The sequence below is a fragment of the Colletotrichum paranaense genome (assembly GCF_030867605.1).
Source record: "Colletotrichum paranaense strain IMI 384185 chromosome Unknown Scaffold_3.1, whole genome shotgun sequence".
Lineage (NCBI taxonomy): Eukaryota > Fungi > Ascomycota > Sordariomycetes > Glomerellales > Glomerellaceae > Colletotrichum > Colletotrichum paranaense.
This window is the reverse complement of record NW_026848961.1, coordinates 3,894,876-3,912,818: the sequence shown is the minus strand read 5'-3', so window position 1 is coordinate 3,912,818 and position 17,943 is coordinate 3,894,876. Positions and strand designations below refer to the sequence as shown.

Sequence of the window (17,943 nt, the reverse complement as noted above, 5' to 3'; positions counted from 1 at the left end):
TACTCCGCTGACGGCGGCTTCTACCATCCAGCCACCTCTCACGTCTACCCCAGCCTGGACGTCGTCAGGCCTCGCCTGGGTTCAAAGTAGGTTGCACACTGTTGCCCCTCTCCGACACGCTACCAGATGGAATCGATCCTATGCTGTCAAGATAGAAAGACATGGTCAAACTCACAGACTTACTTGACAGTAGCACCTCTTCAACGGGTATGGCACATGCCCACCGCTCCACAGCATTACCCCATCCTGGCACACACATCAGCACTCGAGACCAGTACTCTCCAGCGACGCCATCCTTCAGGAGGGTGTCGGAGCACCAGCCCAGATCTCCATCGTACCCAACTGCTCTACGCCGTCACCCCATCTCGCCAACGTCTAGTCCCATTACCGGTTTCACGGCGCCCACGGCTCTGAGGATGGACTCCGGTCACTACCCTTCGTCCTCCTCGAGGGCACAGGCGAGCGTGCCTCCACTAGGCAGCATCAACCCCCTCGGCATCCTCCAATACACTGAAGGAAACATGGGGCAAGTCAAGATTGACATACAAGGCAATATCGACAAGGGCTTCTTCCAGTCTGAAGGAGACTGGACCTGCTACAGGAGGAACTACTTTTCTTGCATCTGCTCCTTCGGCCTGACCCCGCACTATCCTGGTCAGGGTCTACAATTCACACCGCAAGGCTCGACACAACCGTACTCAGTTCTCGGTTTCGCCATGTCCATCTCTGCTGTTGTTGCTGAGAACGATACCCACGTTATCGACCTCGTACAGCATACGCCTAAAAGAGACAAAGGTCCCGTCGAGAAACCGGGCAAAGTGCGCCTCCACCCGAAACATCCTCAAATGTCGCATCCTCTCGGCCTCTACTCCCACGATACCGGGATAGGAGGTTCGTCAAGACTCGGCGGGTATGACGCCCCAGGTGGATTTATTGGTCAACAAGGTGGCGGTGACTCGTACCAGACAGAACACACATTTGAGCGCATCCAGTTCAAGCAGGCTACAGCAAACAATGGGAAGAGGCGAGCTGCCCAACAGTACTATCACCTTCTGATTGAGTTGTGGGCCGATGTAGGATCGCAAGGCCCGGACAACTATGTACGGGTCGCCTATCGAAAGTCGGCCAAGATGATTGTGCGTGGCCGGTCGCCAGGGCACTATCAGAGCGAGAGGCGCGCCAGCACAAGCAGCGGGCCAGGAGGCTCGGGCGGGAGCTTCACCGGATACCCAAATAACTCGATCATCGGTCCCGACTTTGGGTCCGCAGGTGCGATGGTCGGAAGCGGATACGGGGGAGGCTTCGACTCCCGGGGAAGCGCCCATTACGGGTCGACACGACACCATCCAGAACTCGAAACCATGCTGCCGCCAGAAGACGCCAAAGCCATCGAGACGACGAAGGAATACCAATATTATCCGGGTCATATTTACGACACGAGCGATTCCAGGGGTGGCGTGGAAATGTTCACCCATAGCCGCCACGCGCAGGACAACTTGGTACCGCACATGACGCCAACCTACGACCCTCTCCACGACAGAGTCAAGCGGGATCCTGAGGGGGCGATGTTGCCAAGCATTTTCCAACCTGGGGCACTCATGTCGAACCAAAAGTGCGGTCCTTTTGAGGGCAAGCCGACGTCGGGTGGGTACTATCCAACAATGGTGCCCCCGTCCGGTGTCAATGTCTCCAACATGACATGAAGAGACATGAACACAAGCAATTCTTGCGAACACCAAGGCCGCCATGGTGGATCGCGGTCTGTACAATGAGGAACCCTGCAGCGGTTGGGCCCACCAGCAAAAGCGGGCAAACCGTTTATCAGCAAACAGCTGTTTTTTCCTTCGGGTCCTCTTCTGGTTTCGTTTTCCGAGGAAATAATAAAAATTTGGCATAAACACGAAGGCGAGATTCTGGCGTATGGGAGCAACACAGGCATCAGGAACACCACTCGATACCCGAATGAAACTGAATGCATCGTTGACAATGAGTAAGCACAACATGGGTGAGGGAAAAACAAAACAAAGGGATCACGGCGAATTGGCGCGCGGAAAAGAGAAAGATAATTGTTGGTTTGAAATGGGATGGAGGGAAATTTGCCCCCAGCACACCCCGACGTTGAAACATCTTGGGAAGGAAAAGTTTGGGAAAAACAAAAAGGACATTGTCGGCCAGGCGGCCAGAGGGAGGGGGGGGGGAGGCGGGACACGGTGAACGACAGACATTGTTAGGGATACCCGCCGCGCATTGTTGTTTGGGATCTTGTTCTCTGTTTTGTTTCCCGTTCCTGTTCGGGGTTTCCTTCGTTCACGGCTCCTCCTCCTCTGTTGTAACCCCACCCCCTCCCCTCTTTCTCGAAAGGCCATGCGGTGTAGTAATAATGTGAGGATAAGGAACATTCGCTTCAACAAAGACAAAGTTTTTATTTTCCTATCGAGTCGGATACTAAGGAGAGAAAGATACCACGACATGAGGGGATAACGGATGGAGACGAAGTGCTCGAACGTATGGACGGGGAAGGTGGGAGGATGATGGCATACGAAGTTTCGAAGCGGAACGGACTGAGTGTAGTTTCTTCTGGAGGGCCAGGTACTGGGGAAGCAGCGGCGGGTGCCAATGCCAGGTACTTGGTTTGTTTATTATTTTTTGAGGGGGTGTATCAATTGTGGCAACTTTAAGCTTGAGCTCTTGACCCTTTCCCACATACTCTTGTCCTTTGCGGCGAAAATTCTGACATTGTTATCCCACCCCTAAAACGTGATGCCCTACGTGGTGCCTTGACATGCTCTATGTGTCTCTATGTATCTATGGGAGTTGTGCCGCATATTGAATGAGCTCTGGATCTATTGTCCGCTACGGCAGTCTGACTGGACAGAGTGCGAAAACGTCTCTTTGTTCGTCTTTGAAGAAATCCCGACGACGGGTATGGCTGAAATGCGACAGGATGCGCAGCCGCGCAGAAGGGAAGGAAAGGCCGGCTTGGGCTGGGCACAGCCCGAAGGGGGATGACAGTGGGAAGGGTGGGCGAGGATGAGCATCCCGCCCGTTTTTTTTTTTCCTTCTTCCCCCCTCGCAAGCTACGAGAAAAGTGCCAGAGAGAATTAGGAAAATGCAGGGTAGAAAAATAAAAAAAGGCAAGCAAACTTGGAATTTTTGCGACATGCCTTCCCTTTCTCCTTACCGGTATCCCTACCCCTGCACAAGCTGCACGAGCTGCCTCTGTCGGCTTGGCCCGGAGATCATAGCCAGCCCTTGCTAATTTCCACCCAATATGAGCCCTTCACCTACCCGATGGCTGGAAGGCAGGTCTGGTCTACTGTGGTAGAAGGGGGGGGTGTGGTGGTGTTTAGTTTGGCACATTCACGGGTTCGTGGGTGGTGTGGTGGGTTTCACGAGGGGGGCAGGGCAGGGGGTGATTGGGAAGTGGGAAAGGGGGGGGGGGGTGGGGGGGGTGGGGGGGGGGGGGGGGGGGGGGGGGGGGGGGGGGGGGGGGGGGGGGGGGGGGGGGGGGGGGGGGGGGGGGGGGGGGGGGGGGGGGGGGGGGGGGGGGGGGGGGGGGGGGGGGGGGGGGGGGGGGGGGGTGGAAAAGGGCCTTGTTTGGGGTCAAGACTGTCGTGAGGTCCCGCAGATTGCAGAATTGTCTCTTTTCTCTCGTTCAAGGGGGGGAGGGGATGGTTCCATTGGGCCTTCTGTCACATACCCTATGCGAACCAGTTAGAAGAGGACGAGGGACTGAGGAGAAGGATACGGAGAGATGAAGTCGACGAGAAGGGGGGAAAGTGTGTAAAGAGGGTACGGGAGGGTATGGAAAGAGAGAGTTGCAGAAAGAGTGTGATCCTTTGTGCAAAAAGCAAAGCAAGGGAAATTGGTCGCTGAGAAAGGAGAAGAAGTTGAATTCCCGCCGGTATGGTTCTATACGAACCTTGTAGGAACACAGCATGAACGACGGGAAGACGGTCAGAAGAGAGTTGTTCAGGTGCTCTGCTATTTTGGAGAGGGTGGGCAGACGGGATCGCGAACTTTGCAAACTTATTAGCTGTAAGTGAGAAGGGGAAAGGGGGGGCTTGGGAGGAATGGGGGAATGATGAGAGAATTTGAGCGATGGTGATGTAGGAAGCCGTTGGTTCATGCGCGTGAGCGGGAGACGCCGACGGGCGCATGCGGATCGAGTTAGGTATCTGATTACCTCACTTTTCAAGGAGTTGGGAACGATTTGTTTTGGGGGTAAAGTATGTGGGAGATGAGGTTTTCTTTTCTTGGCTCTGTTAGTCCCCGTTCTACTGGACTGGATGTTCAGGCTTCTTGGGCTGTGCAAAAGACGCGGTGACCCGTTTGATGTTGGGGGGTATGTATGTGTGCGTATCTTGGGTGACGGAAAGAGGCATGTTCCATCGGATGGTTGGTTGGGTGGATTTGTCGCACGGCGTCAGTTGCGTTATTGGGCGCCTACCCTGTGATCATCTTTTTTGTGATCTAAGGGGGGCTGTGTCGTTGTGATCGGATGAGGGCCCCAAGGTCCCAGTCGTATGGGTGCATGTAGATGCCAAAATTTGGATGAATGATTATTGTAGTTCTTTTCGGTGCGATGATGTGGTGGGGTTGATAAAGTGGGATGGAAAGGAAAAGCAATTTTACCTCCTGTCCATACCTACCTTGAGGCATGCAGTAATAATAGAGCCCGGATTAAGAGATACAAGTCCGGTACAGAGTACGTACCCACCTAGTATTTTTAAGATGGAGAAGGTGGAGTACGGAGTAGAGCAGTTGAGAGGAAGGCAGGGGATACGGGTGACGGGCTTAGGTAAGGGAAGAAACGGTTGGAGTGACCCGTGGTTGGCAGTTGTAGGAACCGAAAGCATACGCAGATGACGGTATGCACGACCCGAATCGCCGGAAAGTGGCAATCTCGGCTGATGCCTCTTGTTACCAGATTCGAAAATTGCGACGAGATTGGCTTTGTCCATTGTTCGATAAATGGGCAAATAGCAGCGGGTGTAAAAGGGTAAGATGAGAAGGCTGGAAAAGAGGAGGGTTGAGATTCGACGTCCTGTACTCTATACCCTAGCCACTGGGGAGGGGGGGGGGGGTGCAGAACCCGCCATCGCAAGGTTGCGAGTCTGCCCAGGTTTGAAAGGCGACAGAATGAAAGGATACGCTCGAACACGGAGGTCAGGTCCGAAAATGCATAACTTGTCTTATTCGTCGTCTCCTCGGATCTTCGGAGCCTGCTTCTCGCCGGTGCTTATCTTTGTGAATGCTCGCTTACCAATGATCCCCTGTCATTTCCTTCCATAAGCTCATCGTTGCTTCCCAGCCTCACCCAAGGTAGCTGCTACCTTACCTAAGATCAGATCATGGGTGCAGGTGAGGCAGGCACGTTTGGTGGTTGATGTTTTGTGAGCAAATTCTTGGGGAAAGAACTCCACAACTTTTTTTTGGATCGATGTCCAATTAAGGTTTTTGAGTGACATTCTGTGGAGAGAGGGGAGGAAGGAGCTTAGCTAGGAAACTTCGAGTTACTTTTTTTGGTTTTGGTCTAGGGGGGATGGGAAAGGCAGCTTCCGCGGGCGGGCAGAAAAAGAAGAAAGGTAAACTAAGAGGCGCGCACGCGTGGCAGACGGGGAACGGAATGGAATGCGAAATGGGCTTGGCTTACCTACTTAGTCTTGCATCTCCGAGACCACTGGGCCTTATTAGCCTTGTCCCTGTTGGACTTAGCACCATGGGCCTGACTATGGTGGGGGGGAGACCAGGAGAGCACCTCCAGAAAGAGATGGGAGGGATAAGGTAGCCTAGAGGTACGGTGGGCGGCCGAAGAGGGGCCCCCGGAGGTATCTCCGCTAAGAGATTTGAGAGGCAGAAATGTCTGAGATATTTTATCATTGCGGGCTTTCAATCCCCGCGTGCCATATTTTTGTCTCTCACTTTTCACTTGTCTCACGGTTCCCCCTCGACAGATTTCCGAGTCTACGCGGACGAGTCAGAGGTTTTGTATTGAAAAAAAAAAAAAAAAAACAGGTGACATTGGGGAAAGAGACTGCACGAGAGAAAGCATCGATAGCATGTCACTACCTATGTGTTTTGCAACTTGCTCCGTTCCTGGGCATGAGGGGGCTGGTAACTACCTCACCTTAGCTTGCTTAAGGTAGCACTGCTTAGGTAGGAGCTTACCACCTTAGCTGGGTCCAGGCCCTGCTTGCGCCTAGCTACAGCGACGGCGTCCCGTGGCGGGGATCAATTTTCTCAGCCCGGCATATCTTATAAGTGCGGCCGCTTGCAGCCAGATTAGCTTTTGTTGAAAATGCCACGGCTAATTCCGTCTTTGGTCTGCGCTGAGATAGCTCGACTAACGACCAGCCTTGGCTTATAAGAATTCCAGAAAAGACACGTCGTCGAGTATCGGTGAAATCTGGATGGGAAAGTGGATGGGACGAACGGTGCGCTAGGATGCTGGACAGGCTGCACAGTGCACAGTGCACAGGGCGCGACCTGGTGATGGTGAGCGTCCACCAGACGGGAAGGTTGTGGTCGGCCCGGGTGCGGGGTACCCTTCACCGAACACCGAAGGGATGATCCGATGACAAAGATGGCACCTCACCTCACTTACCTTAGCTTACCTTAAGGTACCTAAGGTACTCTTGTCACTTGCTGCGTTCAATGGGCCCAGGCTCTCTCTCGGACTCTGACACATTGCCTGCCTGACCTGGTCCATCTACACTACCTTACGCCAGCCTTCCAATCTCTTTCTTCCCTGACCATGCGCCATCCTTCTCAATATCAGCCACCATATCACACTTTTGCATCCAGAATTGGACTTGAACGTGGTTGTGGACAGAATGTCGGCTTCGATCTCAGACCCTTTCAGAGCGTCATCGATTTCGTACCCTTGCTCCATGGCAGGTCACCTCCCTTTCCCCGAGTCTTACTTCCAGCCTTGCCCTTGTCTCGGCAATATCATCCTGCTCCTACGTTATTCGTCCGCTCCTGGCTAACGGTCTCAGGGCCGCGTTCCATCATCTACTTACTCACTGTAATTTCACCGCTGAATTCATCGCCAAATTCCCCAATTCATCAGGGCATTCCAGCTCCAGCTGGCAACCAGAACAACACTTACACAGCCTGTCTCTCGTCGGCGTCTAGTGCTAGTAGTAAGCAACTCAATTCGCCCCTCTCCACATGTAACTGGAGCCAGTGCTGGCGTTGTACAAACTTTCAATCCTCCTCAGCCTTACCGATGTCCTTAGAGATCCTCACATCTGACCCCTCTAAGCTGGCACATTCGCGCTCCGGCGCTCCTGGAAGGAATGCGACGCCATCCCCCCTACGTCTTACCACATGCAGATCACAACCTCTGGATTCCTTCACCACGCCGTCATCCGCTGACATGGTGACATGGTACCGACGACACAATGGTCACCATTCCTTCTTCTCAGCTGGCATTGCCCACCGTGTCACCCTCTTGCTCTAGTCTTTCACCAAATCCACGAAGTCCGGCCACGCGTCTTTCAGCCAGCGGTAAAGCTGCCGCAAACGAGCTGGGAAGACCCTGAAATGCCGCCACACTGTGTCTAGGGCGATTCCCCTTGCCAAGCTACCCCCCGTTCCGTTCCTTGGTCGTCGTTAGCTCATGGTGGTCATTCGAGTCCCGGCGCTTTCTAGCCGCCTTTCGTTCCTCAAATGTCACGATCATTCTTGGCAAGAGTTATAGCTCCAGCTTCAAGGACTTGCCGCATAATCCCTGAGAAACTCAGAGCCAGATCCCTGCAGCGCGCAGTTGCACTGAATCTGCGGATGATGCTCCTTTCTGAGCAACAGAGTACACAGGACGTTCCTACTGGGTGCCTCGTTCGGTGATCTGCCAGATATATTCAATCACCGCTCGATATGCCGTCCTTCCCAGGAACCCCCAACGATACGATGCCTCTCGTGACATTTTTTACTCAATCGAGAGCCGCTACGTATCGTCGAAGCCGAGTGGCTTTACGCGCGAAATACGAACATTCAAGGGGACAGCCACTCTTACGATCTAGGCATGTTCAAATGGGGCGGCAGGGGTGATGGCTGATTACGATCTCGTCGGGCCGAGGGGTGCACAACAGCGGGCATTTACGGCCTGCGTCATGAATTACTCACTCGGGTTTGCTGCCCTACTGGCAATAGCCGTGTTCCTCTTTTCTTTTTCCATGCCCTCCACGGGCTTACCTAGGGCCGAGAACGGAAAACGTCTTCCCAACTTGTTTTCGTTCCCGGTCCTTATCCCTCTTGCCGAAGAATGCAACGTCTCTGTGGCTGGGTCACGGCTGGGAGTGAAGTGGTGACCAAGGAAAACAAGCGCCATGTGGCTTGCGGGTTGCCGGCTCCCTGTTTTGAGGGGGGGGGGGGAGAGGGCTTCGGGTCCGGCTGTATGTGAATTGGAACCTTCCCCCCCCCCCTTCCCCCATCATAAATTTCGTGACGCCATGAGAGTCTTACTTTCATTTGCGCGAATGTGGGTCTCCAAACGCGGTGTCTCAGTCCCTTATCCCTTGTCCCTGGCAATGGGAAGGAAGACAAGACTCACTCTCTGCTCTGGTGTCTTAGGGAGAATCAGGGGATCCAAAAGGGGGTAGTTCATCACCTGTCTTTCCAGTCCATCATGGAAATGTGGTCAGGTGCCTCGAAACACCCAAACATCGGCTACTGTGTTTCCGCCAGAGGGGGCTACTATCGTATACTGCTTATTGATGAGCAGCTATGGTATCTAGAGTCAAGGCTGAACGGGGGGGGGGGGGGCGCGACTCCTTACTTTTGTTGCTAAAGTGCGTACGCGGAGACGTCATGCTTCTTGGGGGGGTTCAGTTCAATCTCCTCTTGTCATTTTTAGTGGGATGTCTGGGCTCCGAGGGTACCGAATTTCTATTGATATGTCACTGAGGCTGCCTCAAGGCTTTCATGCGGCTTTGGAGGTGGCAGAAGCTTCTTTCAAGCTCTCTTCTGTCGTAAATGACCCGCTTTCGTAGATGAGATTGAGCTTCACATGGGTTAATTCGATTGAATCTTTTGAGGAACTGTATTCGTTGTCATTTTGCATTTTGGAGGGGGTTTCTTGCAGAAAGATATGAGGACCAAATAAAGTGGGAGGCATTTGAATGGCGCAAGAGCCCCAATGACATGGTCAAAGCTCAGACGTATAGCTTTTGAGCCTGCGATGAGGTATCTAGGTCAAGGGAAGTGTTGGCTTGCCTTGCTTTCAAGATTTTCTCTTTGCATCTTCTCTTTCTTCATAGGGAACAATTTTAGATACAGGCCGGTAGAGTACTCGAAGAACGACATGGCCTGTCGAAGAGCAGGCAAGAGAATACCCTGAGAATACCCTCAGAATACGTAATTCAATCCGTAGATACATCAAGGAATACACGTGTAAGGGGACCCTTGATGTGATCACGCTATATTTCAAAGTCTCCAGGGAAACCTATAGATGTACAGGTATCTCAACATCCATGTATGGGTTCCGTTCCCCTCACACCATCGAGTTAGATATCGCAGTAACATGTGCTTGCCTGATCCGGCCGGGAGGCTTGACGGCTACTTATCTTTCTCTATATCGATTTACAGAATGGAAAAGCCAGGCAATTGCCAAACCTTCTTCTAGGAAGACGTCTCATCACGGCTCACGCGATCGAGAGATTGTCACGGCCCTCAATAACTCTCTCGTCACTGCAACCCCAGGAAGATCACGGCCAATGCATGTCAGCTGGACGATCAAAACACATTTGTGGATTGGGAGACACATGCGTTTATGACGCTGCCACGGCGAAAAGAAAGGAAAAGTATCAGCACATTGCATGATGTTCTCGAATCTTGTGTCTCAACTCAGCAAGGACTTTGTTTGACACTCCAGCGATTCTTACTAAGAGGCTCGACGAGATTTGGAAAGGGAAATGGTACAGACACGATGCGTCGTGGCATCCACGGTAGTACCTAGTTGACAAAGGGAGGGGAGCAACTTGACTAGTGTTTGATTTCTTACTGCTGCTGCTGCTGCTGCCACATTGAGTGCAGAGCATCAATCTGGGAAGACGACAGATCAGATCCCAAGCCGAGATCTTTACAAGGACTGAGAGCTCTACGTATCATCAGGAACCTCAAGGAAGTAGACCTTCTTGAGCAAGATATGCACGATAACCGGCTGTCTATGCTCAACAGAGCCTGCTATACGACAGTTGATAATCTATTTAGCACTAGGGGGGTTTAAGGAGACTAATCGAGTCTCGGCGAGCTGCAATATGGACTACATCCGCACATTCACGGGTCTTTTAGTCCAGAAATCGCTGTAGCTGATGGTCCTCATGCCCTCTGACTGGATGTGTGAGAATGCCTCGAGCTCAGTATTGTTGACCACATGAACCGAGAAGCCTAGGCACAAGGTAGAGAGAAGATCCTTCCTCAATTGACGTCTACGAATTGCTGGTGATGATATACCACGGATGTTGAGATTGGTCTTACGGACACTGGGACCTCTAAAGTCTCTCACCTCGTTGCCTTGATATGACTACTCAGTGTTACTAAATGGCATGATAAACGTGGGATGAAAGTATCCATTTCCATCGGCGTTTGTGTTCCTGGTCTTTCCTGTGAGCCAGTCCGAGGGGGGAGTAGAGACTTGCTATTCACAAACGCTCCTTGACTATATCCTGGAGGATAGTCTACAGTCGTCTTTAGTGCAACCTCGTAATCGATTTAGAGAGCTTTAGAGATTAAGCAAATACGCTGTGCGTTTGTTGGGACACCGGCGCTTGTAGTTTGCTCATCATATTCGTGTAATTCTAACGTCACGGAGCTGGTGCCGACTCACCTGTGGCTTGTCTGCTCAAACATGAGAGGATCTCTCATACGAATCATGATCTGAAAAAAAGTTTTACTATGCAAGAAGTTTGTAATCTCTACTTGCTAGGTACCTCGATTTAGGAACCTGGCCGCATTTAACTACATATTGCTCGAGTCCTACTCAGCGACCAACGTAACTGAGTTTCAGGTTGTTGAGCCATGACTGAGAACTTACAGCAGTCTCATTCTCTGAAGTCTTTACGGACTTATTCCACTCCTAAATTTTGAGAAGTGCTGCCATGTGTGTATCCAATGCTCGAGCATGAATACATATTGTCATACGTTCAAGATACGTATTCCTCGGCGTGAACAATGAACGAACCCCTTACAAAGACAACTGCAAATTGAGGTCGTTCGTTTTGCTTTTGAGGACTGATCCTCGTCTCCTTCCGCCCTTTGTGTCGAGACAGCCGCAAAACTCGCCTCAGTTGCCCGCGCCGGCATGTAGAACGACACATCCTCCCACGCTTTCTCAAGGATTTGTCAACCGAGACGTTGCTTCAGCACCGGTGTGATTCTCAGGTCTCCGGGGGGGATAAATCTCTCTACACTACATTGTCTTAAAACCGGGGGTTTTTAAAGAACAGAAGCGGCGTTGGTATTCAAACATATATTGCTGTACCAAAATCTGAGTCTCCTGACTTGTCAGCGTGTAAGCAAGCCATTGCAGTCTGCGCAGCAGGCGTCCCCCCTTCCCGCAGAGCATGGGCCGAGTGGGAGGGAGGAGAAGTTGCTTACCTTGTTGAGAGTTGTGAATTCGTGTGCAGGTTCTAGGACATCAGCTCTATAGCTTGTTTGTATTCGGGATGTGACCAATATCAGCCGGCGCATTTCAAGTGCAGGCATCGATAGCATGTCAAAGGACCAGCGATAGGGAGATCAAGATGCTCCAAAGGCCTCTCCAGATTGGAAGAATTGCTGTCATTAACAAAAAGTCTCAATAGCTTGAAGACTACCGAAAGCTAGTCCATCTATCGTCTTGTATAATTCGTAAGGAAACGCCGAGTCATTATCACCACAGATATCTTGCCCCGTCACCACATCAGTCAAATCAAACACTCTCTTAAACGTGCCCCTTCCTCATCTACCAGCCTACCTACACCACCGACCGATCTGCAAGAATCCCAAAAAGCGGCCTCCCCAGCGTCTCAACAGCCATCCACCCGCCCTCAGGAATCTCAACAATCGTCCCGTCAACACACACCTTCCGCCACCGCGGATCCGACTCCCCAATCGTAACCCGAACCTCCTCCGCGCCCTCGTACCCGAGATAATCCTCCCTCCCCTCCGCATCCGTCCACTTCATACCCACGTGGGCACCCTCCTTATACGCAGCCATCATGATCTCCATCGTCTTCTCCCCGCCCACGGCCCCGAAATGCACCAGCTTCAGCCTGCCCTGCAATGGCCCGCTATCCGGCGCGATCGTGAACGTCTTTTCCAGGTTCGACACCATGGCCGCGAGAGCGTACCCGAACCTCTCGCGCTCCACGCGCCTCCACCTCTGCTCTCCCCTCGCCGCCCCCGGGGACCGCACCTCGACTGTGGCGACGTACGCGTGGCTTTCCTTGAGCAGCTCCTGCGCCACCATGCCGAAGCGCTTGTCACCGTGTTTGCGGTACTCGGGCGTGTCGCTCTCCCAGACCAGCTGGGCGTGGAAACCATAGCTGGCGACGATGGCGCCGAAGAGATGGTCGACGCTCGTGTCGTGGCGGGAGAGCGCCGTCTCTTCGTCACCGTGACCATCGCCACCGCCCTCGCTCTCGCTTGGGGGCGCGTGCGGGCCCGGGTCGGCCGTGTAAGAGATGAGACGGGCGCCGGGGGAGAAGGAGGCGCGGAAACTAGGTAGTGGGCGCGAGGTGCCGAAGAAGAGGGTGCGGAGGCCGAGAACCATGTGTGATGGCCCCTTCTCGACGTAGAGGGGCTTGTGGAGGGAGTGGAAGCAGGCGTTGCCCGTGCCGAGGGGTAGGAGGGCGAGAGTCGGTAGTGTCGTGGTGGCGGTGGATGATCCTGCTTCCTTCTTCCCCTCCTCTTCCTCCTCCTCCTCCTCGCACCCGTTCAAGAGGTCGACGACGCCGCCGTCGCCGCTGAGGAGAACGATGGTCTCGGCCCGGGGTGAGGAGGCGGAGCTCGAGGTGGCTTGTCTGGCGGCCCACCTCTCCTTTGCGAATTTGCGAACGCTGTCGGCGTCTTCCGTTATCAGGACATTGAAGCTGGAAGGCAGGCCATGGGCGGCCGATAGTCCTTCTGGAGAGAGAGTAGATGCCAAATCTCCAGACGTCGTGTTTTGGCCGGCAAGCAGGATCAGAGGCCGAACGACGCCGTCCCAGAACTTTGGCGCGTGACCCAAACCAGACTTAGTCGAGACGACAAAGTGTACGTCGTGGCTTTCCGGCCTGGGCGTGAGATGATCCGGAAGCTGTGGGAGCAGGAGGCCGCGGCTGGTGAGCTCGGCAGGCAGTTGGCTCTCCACGAGCAGGATGATGTCGAGCTGATAAGGGGATTCCTTGGCCTCGGGGTCTTCTTTGAGAACGCAGATGATAGGACCCGAGACCGGATCGCTTCTCGCGGGAATGATGAAGACTATCTCCTCCGGGCGAGCGGACTCACTGCCGCTTTGCGTGGTGAAGGTGAGTTTGCCGTCGGTGAAGGCGGCATCGCGGGCGTGGCGGGGCACGAAACCGTGAGCGCGGGGCACGCCCAAAGGCTCGGCGCCGTCCACGTTGCTCATGTTGGTCCTTGATCTCGAAAGAAAAGAGTTGATTCGAAAATCTTGGGCTAGAAAGTGTGTAGGTCTGTCACCTCGAAACCCCTTTGCCAGCTGTTTGAATATAGCGATATACGGGTGACGTTGATGCGAGGTTTATCAACACTTGAAGGTGCAAGCAGGCAGCTAGCCACCAGGGACTGAGGAAAGCACTGATGGACCAAAAAACGAGACGAATCCTCTTCAGGCAGGTGGCCGTAAGAGTACCTCCTCCTCTATAACGCAGTGAGATGCGTGGGTTATTTAGTACCTTGGGAGTAAGCCAGGATGCACCGGCACCGCAAGCGTTGGCAATCCTATCCCAAAACCCCGGTTAGCGATGAATAGTAAGCGTGCGTGTTGCCCTCCAACCTGGCGTTGAGACACACACCTCACTTACAAATCGCCTCTTGCAAAACTGTGGCTGGTGCTGTGGATGAGTTTGTGGGAAATATGCCATAGACCCAGCGATTGCGTTATTTCTGCAAGTGATACCAGACGCACCTCATCAAGCTACCTAAGGTAGTCACCCCGGCGAAAGGGAGGGCGGCGGGGCACCAAAAGCACCCAGAAACAGCGCCTGTGGTAGCGAGTCCAGCAGCCAAGCCAGCCGGGGCCGGGTGGCTGCCCGAACCGCTGCCACCATCCGGAAGACCGACCAATCGACCCCCGAAACGCCGCCCGCACCATGTTGCACAGGCCGGCTTTTTACCTTTCCTGACCTTAAGTTACTGATAACACAGCCAATTCGGCCCAGTCACCCAATTGCGCACTTATTTAATGCACAAAAACAATCGCCAACACCCCGCAAATTCAAACACATGTCACAAAAAGCTAAAATGATGGGAGCGGGGTTCGAACCCGCGCACTCTCACGAGTAACAGAGTTGCTGACTAAGCTTAAATCTGTCGCCTTAGACCACTCGGCCATCCCACCGCAAGGATTGCAACTTGAGGTTTAGAGGGCGCGATTTGGCGCCTATGCTTGGTCGCGGTATTGGCGATTCGCGCGACCGCCACCCCGATGCGAAGAAGCCCGTTCGAGAAGGGACGAATGAGACCACGGACAGGAAGAAATGCCCGGGAGATGACATCGATGCATTGATTGTCCAAGCAGGTGCAAATGAAAGGCGCATAACTACCAAAGGCGAGGAGGCTGGGTCAGGTTGCAGACATACAGATATCTAGGACGAAGTCGCGTCAGTCTGCAGCCTCTCGAACAGACGAATAAAATGGTGACCGTTTACCTCACATTGTACGGCTTCAAGTGTTGATAAAACTTTGGTAATGCTTCATCTCGGCTAAAGTCGACTTTGCTTTTCTTCTTCCTGCTGTGTACCGTCCGATCACGCGCCCTTCGCCCTCGTCATGGGCCCCCAGTTCTCCCGCGGGTTCATCTGGTATCTGACCAACTTTCTCTGCTCCCTGCGCTTTCCGAGCTTGGCGAGGTTCTCGTCGAACACGAGCGTCTTACGCAGCGCCTCCTCGGACAGCTTCTCTTCGGCCTTGTCTTCCGGTCCGTCCTTCATCTCGACATCCGCCGTCTTTTCCTCCTCCTTGTTGGTAGCCTCCTCCTCCTTCTCCTCCACCTCGACCACCTCTACCGGGGCATCAGCCTCCTTGACCTCCGTGGCGTTCCCGTTGGCTGCCTTATCCGTCTTGTCCAGGCCCAGTAGCTTATACGCCGGCATCTGCGAGTTGATCTTTTCCGTGCGCACCGGCGCCTTTTGGCGAACCCACTCCTGCATAACGAACCAAATCGTATCCCACGGCGCATCCGTCTTGACACTTCCGGGCCGGCAATGGCTTCGGGTGACGCGGTAGCCGAGGTGCTTGAGAGCACCCCTAAACATGTCGTCCGGCGGCTGCTGCGTGCTCAAGGTACCGGCCAACCGCGAGGGCATGACGAAGAAGGGGTAGTGGTCCACCCTCGCCAGCTCCTTATCCTTGGGGTCGAGATCTTCTGCAGGCTCCGGGCCCGGGAGATACTCTTCGAGGGCTGTCTGGAGCATGCCCTCGATTCTGGACGTCGTCTGGTACACGTTCTTGTCGACCGTCGGTAAGACGTCGAGAATACGCTGGATGAACTCGGCATTGTGCAAGGGGCCGCTGTACATGGGTCCTGCGATGTGCATCTTTGAGCCGCAGTGTCTGCAATGCGAGTCGGTAGGAGGTCCCTGGGACAGCCCGTGCTTGTAAAAGTAACCCTCCTTCTTCTTGGGCGCGGCGCGCGTCCGGACCATTGGCTGCGTCTCCCAAGCCGAGCACCCGGGGCAGTTGTACATGATCATCGTCTTGCCGCCCTGGTAGTTGACCGCGTCCTTGGACTTGCGGACCTTGACAAAGACTCGGCAGTAAAAGTCAATGGAGAGGGACAACTGCGGCTCAATGGTGAGACCATACTTTGATCCGGCGCTCGCCAAGGCGTGAAGAATCAGGCGGATGCCAACTTCGTGCGAGTGAAGGCCCTTGACGGGTGCGCCTCCGTACAAGGAGAAGCACTTCTCGGCGTAGCAGTGGCCTGCCCAGTGACTGCCGTCGGTGCAGGTGACGGCAAGCAGACCACCATCGTCTCTGACGGCCTGCACGGCGGCATCCAGGAAGGGCGCGGCCGTTCCGTACGGGTCCAGGTCGATGGCGTCGTACTTGTTCTCTTTGCTGGGGTTACCGAACCGGTCCCTGTTCGACAAGTCGTCTGCGATGCGCCGGTACATGTGAGCAATCGCATCGTCGTGGCTCGTCACAATCTTGTCCTCCAGACCGTTGTGCTTCATGTTCAATTTGATTGACTCAATCGCACTCTTGGTCAGGTCGTTGGCGGTCACTGACGTCACAAAAGGCAGTTCGTGAGAGTAACGCAACGCGCGAAGACCGGAGGCAGACAGGGCGTCCAAGATGGTAAAGCGAGGCGGCGCCGACTCCTTCTCTGGCACGGCCTTTGCGTCTTCACCCTCGGCCTGGCCCTCCTTGGCTTCCGTGACTGTTGCGGGCACCTCGGCCTCGGCACCAGTGCCATTGACGCCATTCTCGGGTTGCGGCTCCCCGCCGTTGGTGACCTCAGCGGCCTTACCGTCGTCCGTAACCTGCACCTTGGCCGGCCGGTTCCCGCCCTCGTCCGCAGCCGCGCGCCGTCTCTTCTTGTCCCTGCGCTTGGCAGCGGCCTCGGCTGCCTTGGCGGCCTGCGCAGCCTTCCTCTCGACGACCTCCTCGCCGTACACTCTGATGGCCAGCGCGGACAGGTCTCGGTTGAACTGCTGGATGGGGTTGTAGAACACCTGCTGGCCCTTCTTGTCGTTGACCTCCGCGGGGACCAAGATCGTGGCCTTGCCCTCGGTCACGCCCTTGTAGTCCTTGCCATCGTAGGTGAAGATCTGCTCGTCTCCGCTCATTTTGACGGTAATTTCACCACTTTGGGTAGTTGGACAGCTGCTGCAGAATCTGATGAGTGGCGGCGCACTGCCTCTGTACACTGCGCGAGTGAAAGAGGCGGCTGATGAAGGTTCCGTCAATCGAAGTGATTGGAGGCGTAAAGCCAAGGGTAGTGTACAGAATTGGCGGCTCGCAGCGCGTGTGCCTTGGCGTGTAGCTCGTTGAAGAAATGAGTTCAACATGCAGTCATATGATGGTTCAAAATTTTGGGTCTGCCTTTGTCGATTCGGCTCATTCAAGTCGCACATCGTCGCTGGTCGGCGAGAGAAATTTCAGTGGGTCCAATCATTCTGCCAAAGGCGGTGAGTCATCAGCGACAAGCTCAACCTTGCTTGCTCTCTCCCATGGCTCCATGAATGTTGGCTTGAAGAATTGAAAGTCAACCAGAAGCTGTGTAATCTACTATTATCGATCAACGGCTATTTGTGAATTATTCATTCCGAGCATGACCGGGTTATATTTTGTTCTGTAGCTTTTGACTCGGTTGGCATTGTACGTTTTATGCAGTGCTCGGCTCTTCTCAGACCGAGCTCTGCCGAGCCCTCAAGTCGGAAATGCCAATAGGTGCCGTCGAGACATCTCAATACGTTAGTTACCCTTTGCTGAGAGACTGGCCCAATTCATCTCGAATAGTGCTTCTTACGCTTTGTCGTAGCTTTCTCCAAGTTTGATGAGTTCAACCTAGTAGTACCTTTAGCAGATGCCTAGTTGTAAGCCTACACCAATTCTCGTGTCATCGGTTGCAAGATGTCTCTGAATACCTCGTTCAGAATTGCGTTGTGAGAAGTGCAGGCGTATAGGATCTTTAGATCATTGAATTAGAAACATTGCCATGATCGTATATGAATCTCAAGATGTGTCTGTTAGCTCTTTCGTCAATCATTCTTAGATGACGTTCGTGGA

At 53.8% G+C, this 17,943-nt stretch overlaps 3 protein-coding genes across 3 annotated transcripts; 1 reads left to right on the top strand and 2 right to left on the bottom strand.

Moving 5' to 3' along the window:
• Window positions 1-161: 161 nt before the first annotated feature.
• On the top strand, window positions 162-1,703 carry CPAR01_04885 (NDT80/PhoG like DNA-binding family protein; the record flags this gene model as incomplete). Its single annotated transcript, XM_060489165.1, has 1 exon — window positions 162-1,703. One exon carries the CDS (start codon window positions 162-164, stop codon window positions 1,701-1,703), a length of 1,542 nt encoding a protein of 513 aa, XP_060353371.1.
• Window positions 1,704-11,962: 10,259 nt separating this feature from the next.
• On the bottom strand, window positions 11,963-13,597 carry CPAR01_04884 (diacylglycerol kinase catalytic domain-containing protein; the record flags this gene model as incomplete). Its single annotated transcript, XM_060489164.1, has 1 exon — window positions 11,963-13,597. One exon carries the CDS (start codon window positions 13,595-13,597, stop codon window positions 11,963-11,965), a length of 1,635 nt encoding a protein of 544 aa, XP_060353370.1.
• Window positions 13,598-14,957: 1,360 nt separating this feature from the next.
• On the bottom strand, window positions 14,958-17,000 carry CPAR01_04883 (N2,N2-dimethylguanosine tRNA methyltransferase; the record flags this gene model as incomplete). Its single annotated transcript, XM_060489163.1, has 1 exon — window positions 14,958-17,000. The coding sequence occupies one exon, from the start codon at window positions 16,998-17,000 to the stop codon at window positions 14,958-14,960; it is 2,043 nt and encodes a 680-aa protein (XP_060353369.1).
• Window positions 17,001-17,943: the final 943 nt, after the last annotated feature.